Below are 17,274 nucleotides of genomic sequence, written 5' to 3' on the forward strand. Positions count from 1 at the left end.
TAGTGAGTCTTTCTAGTTCATACAGAAGTTAGTGAGTATTTCTAGTTCATACAGATGTTAGTGAGTCTTTCTAATTCATACAGAAGTCAGTGAGTCTTTCTAGTTCATACAGACGTTAGTGAGTCGTTTTAGTTCATACAGAAGTTAGTGAGTCTTTATAGTGAGTATTTGTAGTTCATACAGACGTTACTAAGTATTTCTAGTTCACACAGATGTTAGTGGGTCTTTCTAGTTCACACAGATGTTAGTGAGTCTTTCTCGTTCACACAGACGTTAGTGAGTCTTTCTAGTTCACACAGACGTTAGTGAGTCTTTCTCGTTCACACAGACGTTAGTGAGTCTTTCTAGTTCATACAGAAGTTTGTGAGTCTTTCTCGTTCAAACAGACGTTAGTGAGTCTTTCTAGTTCATACAGAAGTTAGTGAGTATTTCTCTTTCACACAGACGTTAGTGAGTCTTTCTAGTTCACACAGACGTTAGTGAGTCTTTCTAGTTCATACAGAAGTTTGTGAGTCTTTCTCGTTCAAACAGACGTTAGTGAGTCTTTCTAGTTCATACAGAAGTTAGTGAGTATTTCTAGTTCATACAGACGTTAGTGAGTCTTTCTAATTCATACAGAAGTTAGTGAGTCTTTCTAGTTCATACAGACGTTAGTGAGTCGTTTTAGTTTATACAGAAGTTAGTGAGTCTTTATAGTGAGTATTTGTAGTTCATACAGACGTTAGTAAGTATTTCTAGTTCACACAGATGTTAGTGAGTCTTTCTAGTTCACACAGATGTTAGTGAGTCTTTCTCGTTCACACAGACGTTAGTGAGTCTTTCTAGTTCACACAGACGTTAGAGTCTTTCTAGTTCATACAGAAGTTCGTGAGTCTTTCTCGTTCACACAGACGTTAGTGAGTCTTTCTAGTTCATACAGAAGTTAGTGAGTATTTCTAGTTCATACAGACGTTAGTGAGTATTTCTAGTTCATACAGATGTTAGTGAGTCTTTCTAATTCATACAGAAGTCAGTGAGTCTTTCTAGTTCATACAGACGTTAGTGAGTCGTTTTAGTTCATACAGAAGTTAGTGAGTCTTTATAGTGAGTATTTGTAGTTCATACAGACGTTACTAAGTATTTCTAGTTCACACAGATGTTAGTGGGTCTTTCTAGTTCACACAGATGTTAGTGAGTCTTTCTCGTTCACACAGACGTTAGTGAGTCTTTCTAGTTCACACAGACGTTAGTGAGTCTTTCTCGTTCACACAGACGTTAGTGAGTCTTTCTAGTTCATACAGAAGTTTGTGAGTCTTTCTCGTTCAAACAGACGTTAGTGAGTCTTTCTAGTTCATACAGAAGTTAGTGAGTATTTCTCTTTCACACAGACGTTAGTGAGTCTTTCTAGTTCACACAGACGTTAGTGAGTCTTTCTAGTTCATACAGAAGTTTGTGAGTCTTTCTCGTTCAAACAGACGTTAGTGAGTCTTTCTAGTTTATACAGAAGTTAGTGAGTATTTCTAGTTCATACAGACGTTAGTGAGTCTTTCTAATTAATACAGAAGTTAGTGAGTCTTTCTAGTTCATACAGACGTTAGTGAGTCGTTTTAGTTTATACAGAAGTTAGTGAGTCTTTATAGTGAGTATTTGTAGTTCATACAGACGTTAGTAAGTATTTCTAGTTCACACAGATGTTAGTGAGTCTTTCTAGTTCACACAGATGTTAGTGAGTCTTTCTCGTTCACACAGACGTTAGTGAGTCTTTCTAGTTCACACAGACGTTAGAGTCTTTCTAGTTCATACAGAAGTTCGTGAGTCTTTCTCGTTCACACAGACGTTAGTGAGTCTTTCTAGTTCATACAGAAGTTAGTGAGTATTTCTAGTTCATACAGACGTTAGTGAGTCTTTCTAGTTCATACAGAAGTTAGTGAGTCTTTCTAGTTCATACAGACGTTAGTGAGTCTTTCTAGTTCATACAGAAGTCAGTGAGTCTTTCTAGTTCACACAGACGTTAGTGAGTCTTTCTAGTTCATACAGACGTTAGTGAGTCTTTATAGTGAGTATTTGTAGTTCATACAGACGTTAGTGAGTATTTCTAGTTCACACAGACGTTAGTGAGTATTTCTAGTTCACACAGATGTTAGTAAGTCTTTATAGTTCACACAGACGTTAGTGAGTCTTTTTAGTTCATACAGAAATTAGTGAGTATTTCTAGTTCATACAGATGTTAGTGAGTCTTTTTAGTTCATACAGAAGTTAGTGAGTATTTCTAGTTCATAAAGACGTTAGTGAGTCTTTCTTGGTCACACAGAAGTTAGTGAGTCTTTATAGTGAGTCTTTCTAGTTTATACAAAAGTTAGTGAGTCTTTCTAGTTCACACAGATGTTAGTGAGTCTTTCTTGGTCACACAGAAGTTAGTGAGTCTTTATAGTGAGTCTTTCTAGTTTATACAAAAGTTGGTGAGTCATTTTAGTTCATACAGAAGTTAGTGAGTATTTCTAGTTCATACAGACGTTAGTGAGTCTTTCTAGTTCATATAAACGTTGGTGAGTCTTTATAGTTCATACAGAAGTTAGTGAGTATTTCTAGTTCATACAGACGTTAGTGAGTATTTCTAGCTCACACAGATGTTAGTGAGTCTTTCTTGTTCACACAAAAGTTAGTGAGTCTTTATAGTGAGTCTTTCTAGTTTATACAAAAGTTGGTGAGTCTTTCTAGTTTATACAGAAGTTTGTGAGTCTTTCTCGTTCACACAGACGTTAGTGAGTCTTTCTAGTTCATACAGAAGTTAGTGAGTATTTCTAGTTCATACAGATGTTAGTGAGTCTTTCTAATTCATACAGAAGTCAGTAAGTCTTTCTAGTTCATACAGACGTTAGTGAGTCGTTTTAGTTCATACAGAAGTCAGTGAGTCTTTCTAGTTCACACAGACGTTAGTGAGTATTTCTAGTTCACACAGATGTTAGTAAGTCTTTCTAGTTCACACAGACGTTAGTGAGTCTTTTTAGTTCATACAGAAATTAGTGAGTATTTCTAGTTCATACAGATGTTAGTGAGTCTTTTTAGTTCATACAGAAGTTAGTGAGTATTTCTAGTTCATAAAGACGTTAGTGAGTCTTTCTTGGTCACACAGAAGTTAGTGAGTCTTTATAGTGAGTCTTTCTAGTTTATACAAAAGTTAGTGAGTCTTTCTAGTTCACACAGATGTTAGTGAGTCTTTCTTGGTCACACAGAAGTTAGTGAGTCTTTATAGTGAGTCTTTCTAGTTTATACAAAAGTTGGTGAGTCATTTTAGTTCATACAGAAGTTAGTGAGTATTTCTAGTTCATACAGACGTTAGTGAGTCTTTCTAGTTCATATGAACGTTGGTGAGTCTTTATAGTTCATACAGAAGTTAGTGAGTATTTCTAGTTCATACAGACGTTAGTGAGTATTTCTAGCTCACACAGATGTTAGTGAGTCTTTCTTGTTCACACAAAAGTTAGTGAGTCTTTATAGTGAGTCTTTCTAGTTTATACAAAAGTTGGTGAGTCTTTCTAGTTTATACAGAAGTTTGTGAGTCTTTCTCGTTCACACAGACGTTAGTGAGTCTTTCTAGTTCATACAGAAGTTAGTGAGTATTTCTAGTTCATACAGATGTTAGTGAGTCTTTCTAATTCATACAGAAGTCAGTGAGTCTTTCTAGTTCATACAGACGTTAGTGAGTCGTTTTAGTTTATACAGAAGTTAGTGAGTCTTTATAGTGAGTATTTGTAGTTCATACAGACGTTACTAAGTATTTCTAGTTCACACAGATGTTAGTGGGTCTTTCTAGTTCACACAGATGTTAGTGAGTCTTTCTCGTTCACACAGACGTTAGTGAGTCTTTCTAGTTCACACAGACGTTAGTGAGTCTTTCTCGTTCACACAGACGTTAGTGAGTCTTTCTAGTTCACACAGACGTTAGTGAGTCTTTCTAGTTCATACAGACGTTAGTGAGTCGTTTTAGTTTATACAGAAGTTAGTGAGTCTTTATAGTGAGTATTTGTAGTTCATACAGACGTTAGTAAGTATTTCTAGTTCACACAGATGTTAGTGAGTCTTTCTAGTTCACACAGATGTTAGTGAGTCTTTCTCATTCACACAGACGTTAGTGAGTCTTTCTAGTTCACACAGACGTTAGAGTCTTTCTAGTTTATACAGAAGTTCGTGAGTCTTTCTCGTTCACACAGACGTTAGTGAGTCTTTCTAGTTCACACAGACGTTAGAGTCTTTCTAGTTCATACAGAAGTTCGTGAGTCTTTCTCATTCACACAGACGTTAGTGAGTCTTTCTAGTTCATACAGAAGTTAGTGAGTATTTCTAGTTCATACAGACGTTAGTGAGTCTTTCTAGTTCATACAGAAGTTAGTGAGTCTTTCTAATTCATACAGAAGTTAGTGAGTCTTTCTAGTTCATACAGACGTTAGTGAGTCTTTCTAGTTCATACAGAAGTCAGTGAGTCTTTCTAGTTCACAGACGTTAGTGAGTCTTTCTAGTTCATACAGACGTTAGTGAGTCTTTATAGTGAGTATTCGTAGTTCATACAGACGTTAGTGAGTATTTCTAGTTCACACAGACGTTAGTGAGTATTTCTAGTTCACACAGATGTTAGTAAGTCATTCTAGTTCACACAGACGTTAGTGAGTCTTTTTAGTTCATACAGAAATTAGTGAGTATTTCCAGTTCATACAGATGTTAGTGAGTCTTTTTAGTTCATACAGAAGTTAGTGAGTATTTCTAGTTCATAAAGACGTTAGTGAGTCTTTCTTGGTCACACAGAAGTTAGTGAGTCTTTATAGTGAGTCTTTCTAGTTTATACAAAAGTTAGTGAGTCTTTCTAGTTCACACAGATGTTAGTGAGTCTTTCTTGGTCACACAGATGTTAGTGAGTCTTTATAGTGAGTCTTTCTAGTTTATACAAAAGTTGGTGAGTCATTTTAGTTCATACAGAAGTTAGTGAGTATTTCTAGTTCATACAGACGTTAGTGAGTCTTTCTAGTTCATATAAACGTTGGTGAGTCTTTATAGTTCATACAGAAGTTAGTGAGTATTTCTAGTTCATACAGACGTTAGTGAGTATTTCTAGCTCACACAGATGTTAGTGAGTCTTTCTTGTTCACACAAAAGTTAGTGAGTCTTTATAGTGAGTCTTTATAGTTTATACAAAAATTAGTGAGTCTTTTTAGTTTATACAGAAGTTAGTGAGTCTTTATAGTTCACACAGAAGTTAGTGAGTTTTTCTAGTTCATAAAGAAGTTAGTGAGTCTTTCTAGTTCATACAGACGTTAGTGAGTATTTGTAGTTCTGAGTTAGTGAGTCTTTCTCATTCACACAGAAGTTAGTGAGTCTTTCTCGTTCACATCGACGTTAGTGAGTCTTTCTAGTTCATACAGATGTTAGTGAGTCTTTTTAGTTCACACAGAAGTTAGTGAGTCTTTCTAGTTCATACAGAAGTTAGTGAGTCTTTCTAATTCATACAGAAGTTAGTGAGTCTTTATAGTTCACATGGAAGTTAGTGAGTCTTTCTAGTTCATACAGAAGTTAGTGAGTCTTTAAAGTTCATACAGAAGTTAGTGAGTCTTTATAGTTCACACAGAAGTTAGTGAGTCTTTATAGTTTGTACAGAAGTTAGTGAGTCTTTATAGTTCATACAGACGTTAGTGAGTCTTTTTAGTTATACAGAAGTTAGCTCACTAGTGCTACTTTAGTTCTTGGATGCTAATGTTAGCATTTAGCTGGTTGCTCTCATACAGCCCCACAAAGCTGGTGCAGACTGTTAAACAAACACAAACCTTCTGTGAAACAACATTTAATTTATTCTGTCGTCATGAATGAATCAAGCGCTCTGATTCAGAATCTGTTGGTTGTCACCATGACTACAACATATTTTTCAAACAAAGTGGAACACATTGAACAAAGTGAAGTCATCAGTCCCTCAGGTAGAACCTGCAGTATCCCATAATGCTTCAGTGTTCCTGGCTGGGGTCACGGGGCCCATACACTATATAGTATGAGGTCACAGGGCCCCTGGGGGCCTCCTGGCAGCCGTCCAGCCGACCGGAGGCTGGAGCGTTGGTTCTCAGAGAGACGAAGGAGAGAGACGGACATTCAGCAACAGCTGAAGGACGAGGATTTAATTACACCTCTGTCCATTCACCTGTCCATCACACACACACACACACACACACACTCACACACACATCATACATATACACTAAACATACACACACTCACACTGAACACACATATACACACACAGGCTGTACTACAGTAGAAACAGACTGTGACATACTACACTATGACTTCATGACATACTACACTACGACTTCATGACATACTACACTATGACTTCATGACATACTACACTACGACTTCATGACATACTACACTACGACTTCATGACATACTACACTATGACTTCATGACATACTACACTATGACTTCATGACATACTACACTGACTTCATGACATACTACACTGACTTCATGACATACTACACTATGACTTCATGACATACTACACTATGACTTTTCATCACACACACACAAAAACAGCTGTATGAGTACAGATTCATACGTTTTATTATTTTCGACACATCCGATACAAAAACTGTAAAAACACTAAAAATAAAAACAGACATGAATTTATTTAATTCAATGAACACTGACAGCAAAGCATGCTGGGTAAACGGTTCCGTGATCAGACTGGTTTGGACAGTCTCTTAAAGGGACAGACCACCTATCTCATGTAGGTCAGCCTCTAGTCACAGACTCTATCCAGGTGCATTGTGGGAAGTGTAGGACCCAGTGTTTGTGAACTTAAAGTCAGAATATGAACTACTGAGGACTGGTTTCACCAGGAGACACACACAGCGATGATGATGATGATGTCGTGTTCTTCCTCAGCAGCGGGTCTCATAGATTCCACTTCGTCCGATGTAACGAACCCATTTGATGACGTCATGATCGCTGTAGTTCAGTTTGGGCTCGAACACCTTCAGGTACCTCACCTTCAGACCGGAGGGGGCGAAGGGCACCTGAGGGGGGGGGGAGTTAGAGAGCAATCAACCTGTCTGTACTCAGTTACCTGTACAGGTGAATATGATGAATAATTAATAACCTCAAAGTTCATGAAGATTGGAGGTCGAGCCCACTTCTTCTTATCCTTGGTTGGAAGCAACTCGATCTCTGCACTGATCTGAGACTCCTTCATACCGGCCATCCTCTTCACCCTGAAACACACACCTGTTACCTGATGATGTCACACACACACACACACACACACCTGTTACCTGATGATGTCTCACACACACACACACACACACACACCTGTTACCTGATGATGTCACACACACAGGTTACCTGATGATGTCACACACATCTGTTACCTAGTGATGTCACACACACCTGTTACCTAGTGATGTCACACACACCTGTTACCTAGTGATGTCACACACACCTGGTGATGTCACACACACACCTGGTGATGTCACACACACCTGGTGATGTCACAGACCTACTTACTTCCACACGATGGCGTTCTCACTAGCTTTGTACTTTGCTTTTCCCTTCATACAGATGAGCTGAACCCCACTGGTGTTGAGGGGGGTGGGGATCCTCACCTGAGGGGGGGTGGGGGGGTCATCAATTATTAAATATGAATACATAATCAATGAAGTAGAGCTGAGAGAGAAGACACGATCCTCCAGTTAGATTATTAATAGCTGATCTTTATAAACGTCAACATAACTTCAGTGAACATGTTTAGTTCTGTAAAACTAAATATTAGGTTATTATTTATATTAATATTAAATTCATAATAATATACATATTAACAAGACTTATTATATTATATATTTATCATATATTTTATTAATATTAATCGTGGTACCTCGATCTTCTGAGCGAGCAGAGACGACTTGAAGTTGGACTTGATGACGACTTTGACCTCCAGTTTGGTTCGACCGACCTCTCGGACCAGAGGGATGACCCTGAAGGGCAGGATGATGTCTTTGATGGTCCGATACCTGCAGACACACATCTCAAGGCCTGATGTCTCCTGGTGTGTGTGTGTGTGACCTCTGACCTCATGAGCTCATAGTCTCCGTCTGGAGGGATGAAGCTGATGCTGCGTTCAGAGTCAAACTTGCTGAGACGAACACACTGATGGAAGGTGCAGTCATCGATGGCTATCGACTGTTTACCGCTGAGGACAGAGGAAACAGTGAGACAGGAAGTGACCATATGTGGTGATGCAGGTGACCTGCGTGATCTCTGACCTCTTGGCTCCGTCCTCTGAACTTGCTCCTTTTCCTTGCTTGTCAATCACAATCTTGTCGTTCATGCCGAACTTACACTCTGGCATCCCGCTCAGGTAACGCGGCCGGAGACATGAGCGCTGAGCACCTGACCTGTAGTCACATGATGAGGGGACAGTCAGTTACCTTGAGGGGACGTTGACGTTAGTTACCTTGAGGGGACGTTGACGTTAGCTACCTTAAGGGGATGTTACCGAGAGGGGACGTTGACGTTAGTTACCTTGAGGGGATGTTACCAAGAGGGGACGTTGACGTTAGTTACCTAGAGGGGACGTTACCTAGAAGGGACGTTGACGTTAGTTACCTAGAGGGGACGTTGATGTTAGTTACCTAGAGGGGACGTTGACGTTAGTTACCTAGAGGGACGTTGACGTTAGTTACCTAGAGGGACTTTGACGTTAGTTACCTTGAGGGGACGTTACCTAGAGGGGACGTTGACGTTAGTTACCTAGAGGGACTTTGACGTTAGTTACCTTGAGGGGATGTTGACGTTAGTTACCTTGAGGGGACGTTACCTAGAGCGGACGTTGACGTTAGTTACCTTGAGGAGATGTTACCTAGAGGGACGTTGACATTAGTTACCTTGAGGGGATGTTACCTAGAGGGGACGTTGACGTTAGTTACCTTGAGGGGATGTTACCTAGAGGGGACGTTGACGTTAGTTACCTAGAGGGACTTTGACGTTAGTTACCTTGAGGGGATGTTGACGTTAGTTACCTTGAGGGGACGTTACCTAGAGGGGACGTTGACGTTAGTTACCTTGAGGGGACGTTACCTAGAGGGGACGTTACCTAGAGGGGACGTTGACGTTAGTTACCTTGAGGGGATGTTACCGAGAGGGGACGTTGACATTAGTTACCTAGAGGGGACGTTACCTAGAGGGGACGTTGACATTAGTTACCTAGAGGGACGTTACCTAGAGGGGACGTTGACATTAGTTACCTAGAGGGGACATTGACGTTAGTTACCTTGAGGGGACGTTACCTAGAGGAGACGTTGTCGTTAGTTACCTAGAGGGACTTTGACGTTAGTTACCTTGAGGGGACGTTACCTAGAGGGGACGTTGACGTTAGTTACCTTGAGGAGATGTTACCTAGAGGGACGTTGACGTTAGTTACCTTGAGGGGACGTTACCTAGAGGGGACGTTGACGTTAGTTACCTTGAGGGGACGTTACCTAGAGGGGACGTTGACGTTAGTTACCTTGAGGGGATGTTACCGAGAGGGGACGTTGACATTAGTTACCAAGAGGGGACGTTACCTAGAGGGGACGTTGATGTTAGTTACCTAGAGGGGACGTTACCTAGAGGGGACGTTGACGTTAGTTACCTTTAGAGGATGTTACCTAGAGGGGACGTTGACGTTAGTTACCTAGAGGGACTTTGACATTAGTTACCTTGAGGGGACGTTACCTAGAGGGGACGTTGACGTTAGTTACCTTGAGGAGATGTTACCTAGAGGGACGTTGACGTTAGTTACCTTGAGGGGACGTTACCTAGAGGGGACGTTACCTAGAGGGGACGTTGACGTTAGTTACCTTGAGGGGATGTTACCTAGAGGGACGTTGATGTTAGTTACCTTGAGGGGACGTTACCGAGAGGAGACGTTGACATTAGTTACCTTGAGGGGACGTTACCTAGAGGGGACGTTGACGTTAGTTACCTAGAGGGGACGTTACCTAGAGGGGACGTTGACATTAGTTACCTTGAGGGGATGTTACCTAGAGGGGACGGTGATGTTAGTTACCTAGAGGGGACGTTACCTAGAGGGGACGTTGACGTTAGTTACCTTTAGGGGACGTTACCTAGAGGGGACGTTGACGTTAGTTACCTAGAGGGACTTTGACATTAGTTACCTTGAGGGGACGTTACCTAGAGGGGACGTTACCTAGAGGGGACGGTGACGTTAGTTACCTTGAGGGGATGTTACCTAGAGGGACGTTGACGTTAGTTACCTAGAGGGGACGTTACCTAGAGGGGACGTTGACGTTAGTTACCTTGAGGAGATGTTACCTAGAGGGACGTTGACATTAGTTACCTTGAGGGGATGTTACCTAGAGGGGACGTTGACGTTAGTTACCTTGAGGGGATGTTACCTAGAGGGGACGTTGACGTTAGTTACCTAGAGGGACTTTGACGTTAGTTACCTTGAGGGGATGTTGACGTTAGTTACCTTGAGGGGACGTTACCTAGAGGGGACGTTGACGTTAGTTACCTTGAGGGGACGTTACCTAGAGGGGACGTTACCTAGAGGGGACGTTGACGTTAGTTACCTTGAGGGGATGTTACCGAGAGGGGACGTTGACATTAGTTACCTAGAGGGGACGTTACCTAGAGGGGACGTTGACATTAGTTACCTAGAGGGACGTTACCTAGAGGGGACGTTGACATTAGTTACCTAGAGGGGACATTGACGTTAGTTACCTTGAGGGGACGTTACCTAGAGGAGACGTTGTCGTTAGTTACCTAGAGGGACTTTGACGTTAGTTACCTTGAGGGGACGTTACCTAGAGGGGACGTTGACGTTAGTTACCTTGAGGAGATGTTACCTAGAGGGACGTTGACGTTAGTTACCTTGAGGGGACGTTACCTAGAGGGGACGTTGACGTTAGTTACCTTGAGGGGACGTTACCTAGAGGGGACGTTGACGTTAGTTACCTTGAGGGGATGTTACCGAGAGGGGACGTTGACATTAGTTACCAAGAGGGGACGTTACCTAGAGGGGACGTTGATGTTAGTTACCTAGAGGGGACGTTACCTAGAGGGGACGTTGACGTTAGTTACCTTTAGAGGATGTTACCTAGAGGGGACGTTGACGTTAGTTACCTAGAGGGACTTTGACATTAGTTACCTTGAGGGGACGTTACCTAGAGGGGACGTTGACGTTAGTTACCTTGAGGAGATGTTACCTAGAGGGACGTTGACGTTAGTTACCTTGAGGGGACGTTACCTAGAGGGGACGTTACCTAGAGGGGACGTTGACGTTAGTTACCTTGAGGGGATGTTACCTAGAGGGACGTTGATGTTAGTTACCTTGAGGGGACGTTACCGAGAGGAGACGTTGACATTAGTTACCTTGAGGGGACGTTACCTAGAGGGGACGTTGACGTTAGTTACCTAGAGGGGACGTTACCTAGAGGGGACGTTGACATTAGTTACCTTGAGGGGATGTTACCTAGAGGGGACGGTGATGTTAGTTACCTAGAGGGGACGTTACCTAGAGGGGACGTTGACGTTAGTTACCTTTAGGGGACGTTACCTAGAGGGGACGTTGACGTTAGTTACCTAGAGGGACTTTGACATTAGTTACCTTGAGGGGACGTTACCTAGAGGGGACGTTACCTAGAGGGGACGGTGACGTTAGTTACCTTGAGGGGATGTTACCTAGAGGGACGTTGACGTTAGTTACCTAGAGGGGACGTTACCTAGAGGGGACGTTGACGTTAGTTACCTTGAGGGGATGTTACCTAGAGGGACGTTGACGTTAGTTACCTTGAGGGGACGTTACCGAGAGGAGACGTTGACATTAGTTACCTTGAGGGGACATTACCTAGAGGGGACGTTGACGTTAGTTACCTAGAGGGGACGTTACCTAGAGGGGACGTTGACATTAGTTACCTTGAGGGGATGTTACCTAGAGGGGACGTAGACATTAGTTACCTAGAGGGGACGTTGACGTTAGTTACCTAGAGGGACGTTGGCATTAGTTACCTAGAGGGACTTTGACGTTAGTTACCTTGAGGGGACGTTACCTAGAGGGGACGTTGACGTTAGTTACCTAGAGGGACTTTGACGTTAGTTACCTTGAGGGGATGTTGACGTTAGTTACCTTGAGGGGACGTTACCTAGAGGGGACATTGACGTTAGTTACCTTGAGGAGATGTTACCTAGAGGGACGTTGACGTTAGTTACCTAGAGGGGACGTTACCTAGAGGGGACGTTGACATTAGTTACCTTGAGAGGATGTTACCTAGAGGGGACGTTGACGTTAGTTACCTAGAGGGGACATTACCTAGAGGGGACGTTGACGTTAGTTACCTAGAGGGACATTGGCATTAGTTACCTAGAGGGACTTTGACGTTAGTTACCTTGAGGGGACGTTACCTAGAGGGGACATTGACGTTAGTTACCTAGAGGGACTTTGACGTTAGTTACCTTGAGGGGATGTTGACGTTAGTTACCTTGAGGGGACGTTACCTAGAGGGGACGTTGACGTTAGTTACCTTGAGATGTTACCTAGAGGGACGTTGACGTTAGTTACCTTGAGGGGACGTTACCTAGAGGGGACATTACCTAGAGGGGACGTTGACGTTAGTTACCTTGAGGGGATGTTACCTAGAGGGACGTTGACGTTAGTTACCTTGAGGGGATGTTACCTAGAGGGACGTTGACGTTAGTTACCTAGAGGGGACGTTACCTAGAGGGGACGTTGACGTTAGTTACCTTGAGGGGATGTTACCTAGAGGGACGTTGACGTTAGTTACCTTGAGGGGACGTTACCGAGAGGAGACGTTGAGATTAGTTACCTTGAGGGGACGTTACCTAGAGGGGATGTTACCTAGAGGGGACGTTGACGTTAGTTACCTTTAGGGGACGTTACCTAGAGGGGACGTTGACGTTAGTTACCTAGAGGGACTTTGACATTAGTTACCTTGAGGGGACGTTACCTAGAGGGGACGTTACCTAGAGGGGACGGTGACGTTAGTTACTTTGAGGGGATGTTACCTAGAGGGACGTTGACATTAGTTACCTAGAGGGGACGTTACCTAGAGGGGACGTTACCTAGAGGGGACGTTGACGTTAGTTACCTTGAGGGGATGTTACCTAGAGGGACGTTGACGTTAGTTACCTTGAGGGGATGTTACCTAGAGGGACGTTGACGTTAGTTACCTAGAGGGGACGTTACCTAGAGGGGACGTTGACGTTAGTTACCTTGAGGGGATGTTACCTAGAGGGACGTTGACGTTAGTTACCTTGAGGGGACGTTACCGAGAGGAGACGTTGAGATTAGTTACCTTGAGGGGACGTTACCTAGAGGGGATGTTACCTAGAGGGGACGTTGACATTAGTTACCTTGAGGGGATGTTACCTAGAGGGGACATTGATGTTAGTTACCTAGAGGGGACGTTACCTAGAGGGGACGTTGACGTTAGTTACCTAGAGGGACGTTGGCATTAGTTACCTAGAGGGACTTTGACGTTAGTTACCTTGAGGGGATGTTACCTAGAGGGGACGTTGACGTTAGTTACCTAGAGGGACTTTGACGTTAGTTACCTTGAGGGGATGCTGACGTTAGTTACCTTGAGGGGACGTTACCTAGAGGGGACGTTGACGTTAGTTACCTAGAGGGGACGTTACCTAGAGGGGACGTTGACATTAGTTACCTAGAGGGGACGTTACCTAGAGGGGACGTTGACATTAGTTACCTAGAGGGGACGTTACCTAGAGGGGACGTTGACGTTAGTTACCTAGAGGGACATTGGCATTAGTTACCTAGAGGGACTTTGATGTTAGTTACCTTGAGGGGACGTTACCTAGAGGGGACGTTGACGTTAGTTACCTAGAGGGACTTTGACGTTAGTTACCTTGAGGGGACGTTGACGTTAGTTACCTTGAGGGGATGTTACCTAGAGGGACGTTGACGTTAGTTACCTAGAAGGGACGTTACCTAGAGGGGACGTTGACGTTAGTTACCTTGAGGGGATGTTACCTAGAGGGACGTTGACGTTAGTTACCTTGAGGGGACGTTACCTAGAGGGGACGTTGACGTTAGTTACCTTGAGAGGACTTTACCTAGAGGGGACGTTGACATTAGTTACCTAGAGGGGACGTTACCTAGAGGGGACGTTGACGTTAGTTACCTAGAGGGGACGTTGACATTAGTTACCTAGAGGGGACGTTGACGTTAGTTACCTTGAGGGGATGTTACCTAGAGGGGACATTGACGTTAGTTACCTTGAGGGGATGTTACCTAGAGGGGACGTTGACGTTAGTTACCTAGAGGGGATGTTACCTAGAGGGCACGTTGACGTTAGTTACCTAGAGGGGACGTTACCTAGAGGGGACGTTGACGTTAGTTACCTTGAGGGGACGTTACCTAGAGGGGACGTTACCTAGAGGGGACGTTGACGTTAGTTACCTTGAGGGGATGTTACCTAGAGGGACGTTGACGTTAGTTACCTAGAGGGGACGTTACCTAGAGGGGACGTTGACGTTAGTTACCTTGAGGGGATGTTACCTAGAGGGACGTTGACGTTAGTTACCTTGAGGGGACGTTACCTAGAGGGGACGTTGACGTTAGTTACCTTGAGGGGACGTTACCTAGAGGGGACGTTGACGTTAGTTACCTTGAGGGGATGTTACCGAGAGGGGACGTTGACATTAGTTACCTAGAGGGGACGTTACCTAGAGGGGACGTTGATGTTAGTTACCTAGAGGGGACGTTACCTAGAGGGGACGTTGACGTTAGTTACCTTTAGGGGACGTTACCTAGAGGGGACGTTGACGTTAGTTACCTAGAGGGGACGTTACCTAGAGGGGACGTTGACGTTAGTTACCTAGAGGGGACGTTACCTAGAGGGGACGTTGACGTTAGTTACCGAGAGGGGACGTTACCTAGAGGGGATGTTGACGTTAGTTACCTTGAGGGGATGTTACCTAGAGGGGACATTGACGTTAGTTACCTTGAGGGGATGTTACCTAGAGGGGACGTTGACGTTAGTTACCGAGAGGGGATGTTACCTAGAGGGGACGTTGACGTTAGTTACCTGGAGGGGACGTTACCTAGAGGGGACGTTGACGTTAGTTACCTTGAGGGGACGTTACCTAGAGGGGACGTTACCTAGAGGGGACGTTGACGTTAGTTACCTTGAGGGGATGTTACCGAGAGGGGACGTTGACATTAGTTACCTAGAGGGGACGTTACCTAGAGGGGACGTTGACATTAGTTACCTAGAGGGACGTTACCAAGAGGGGACGTTGACATTAGTTACCTAGAGGGGACGTTGACATTAGTTACCTTGAGGGGATGTTACCTAGAGGGGACGTAGACATTAGTTACCTAGAGGGGACGTTGATGTTAGTTACCTAGAGGGACGTTGGCATTAGTTACCTAGAGGGACTTTGACGTTAGTTACCTTGAGGGGACGTTACCTAGAGGGGACGTTGACGTTAGTTACCTAGAGGGACTTTGACGTTAGTTACCTTGAGGGGATGTTGACGTTAGTTACCTTGAGGGGACGTTACCTAGAGGGGACATTGACGTTAGTTACCTTGAGGAGATGTTACCTAGAGGGACGTTGACGTTAGTTACCTAGAGGGGACGTTACCTAGAGGGGACGTTGACATTAGTTACCTTGAGGGGATGTTACCTAGAGGGGACGTTGACGTTAGTTACCTAGAGGGGACGTTACCTAGAGGGGACGTTGACGTTAGTTACCTAGAGGGACGTTGGCATTAGTTACCTAGAGGGACTTTGACGTTAGTTACCTTGAGGGGACGTTACCTAGAGGGGACGTTGACGTTAGTTACCTAGAGGGACTTTGACGTTAGTTACCTTGAGGGGATGTTGACGTTAGTTACCTTGAGGGGACGTTACCTAGAGGGGACGTTGACATTAGTTACCTTGAGGGGATGTTACCTAGAGGGACGTTGACGTTAGTTACCTAGAGGGGACTTTACCTAGAGGGGACGTTGACATTAGTTACCTTGAGGGGACGTTACCTAGAGGGGACGTTACCTAGAGGGGACGTTGACGTTAGTTACCTTGAGGGGATGTTACCTAGAGGGACGTTGACGTTAGTTACCTAGAGGGGACGTTACCTAGAGGGGACGTTGACATTAGTTACCTTGAGGGGATGTTACCTAGAGGGGACGTTGATGTTAGTTACCTAGAGGGGATGTTACCTAGAGGGGACGTTGACGTTAGTTACCTTGAGGGGATGTTACCTAGAGGGGACATTGACGTTAGTTAGCTTGAGGGGATGTTACCTAGAGGGGACGTTGACGTTAGTTACCGAGAGGGGATGTTACCTAGAGGGGACATTGACGTTAGTTACCTCGAGGGGACGTTACCTAGAGGGGACGTTGACGTTAGTTACCTTGAGGGGACGTTACCTAGAGGGGACGTTACCTAGAGGGGACGTTGACGTTAGTTACCTTGAGGGGATGTTACCGAGAGGGGACGTTGACATTAGTTACCTAGAGGGGACGTTACCTAGAGGGGACGTTGACATTAGCTACCTAGAGGGACGTTACCAAGAGGGGACGTTGACATTAGTTACCTAGAGGGGACGTTGACATTAGTTACCTTGAGGGGATGTTACCTAGAGGGGACGTAGACATTAGTTACCTAGAGGGGACGTTGATGTTAGTTACCTAGAGGGACGTTGGCATTAGTTACCTAGAGGGACTTTGACATTAGTTACCTTGAGGGGACGTTACCTAGAGGGGACGTTGACGTTAGTTACCTAGAGGGACTTTGACGATAGTTACCTTGAGGGGATGTTGATGTTAATTACCTTGAGGGGACGTTACCTAGAGGGGACATTGACGTTAGTTACCTTGAGGAGATGTTACCTAGAGGGACGTTGATGTTAGTTACCTAGAGGGGACGTTACCTAGAGGGGACGTTACCTAGAGGGGACGTTGACATTAGTTACCTTGAGGGGATGTTACCTAGAGGGGACGTTGACGTTAGTTACCTAGAGGGGACGTTACCTAGAGGGGACGTTGACGTTAGTTACCTAGAGGGACGTTGGCATTAGTTACCTAGAGGGACTTTGACGTTAGTTACCTTGAGGGGACGTTACCTAGAGGGGACGTTGACGTTAGTTACCTAGAGGGACTTTGACGTTAGTTACCTTGAGGGGATGTTGACGTTAGTTACCTTGAGGGGACGTTACCTAGAGGGTACGTTGACATTAGTTACCTTGAGGGGATGTTACCTAGAGGGACGTT

The 17,274-nt window shown here is 44.1% G+C and overlaps 1 protein-coding gene across 1 annotated transcript in view; it reads right to left on the minus strand.

Moving 5' to 3' along the window:
* Positions 1 to 6,564: 6,564 nt before the first annotated feature.
* ap2m1b (adaptor related protein complex 2 subunit mu 1b) overlaps positions 6,565 to 17,274 on the minus strand; it is a 37,031-nt gene continuing 26,321 nt past the window's right edge. The window contains 7 exon segments of the mRNA XM_076076478.1: positions 6,565 to 7,037; positions 7,121 to 7,232; positions 7,525 to 7,622; positions 7,892 to 8,027; positions 8,087 to 8,206; positions 8,280 to 8,379; positions 8,382 to 8,411. Of these exon segments, the coding sequence (XP_075932593.1) occupies positions 6,903 to 7,037; positions 7,121 to 7,232; positions 7,525 to 7,622; positions 7,892 to 8,027; positions 8,087 to 8,206; positions 8,280 to 8,379; positions 8,382 to 8,411 (731 nt within the window). The 3' untranslated portion in view covers positions 6,565 to 6,902.

The sequence above is a fragment of the Anarhichas minor genome, unplaced genomic scaffold (genome assembly GCF_050575085.1).
Source record: "Anarhichas minor isolate MPS153535 unplaced genomic scaffold, ASM5057508v1 ptg000057l, whole genome shotgun sequence".
Lineage (NCBI taxonomy): Eukaryota > Metazoa > Chordata > Actinopteri > Perciformes > Anarhichadidae > Anarhichas > Anarhichas minor.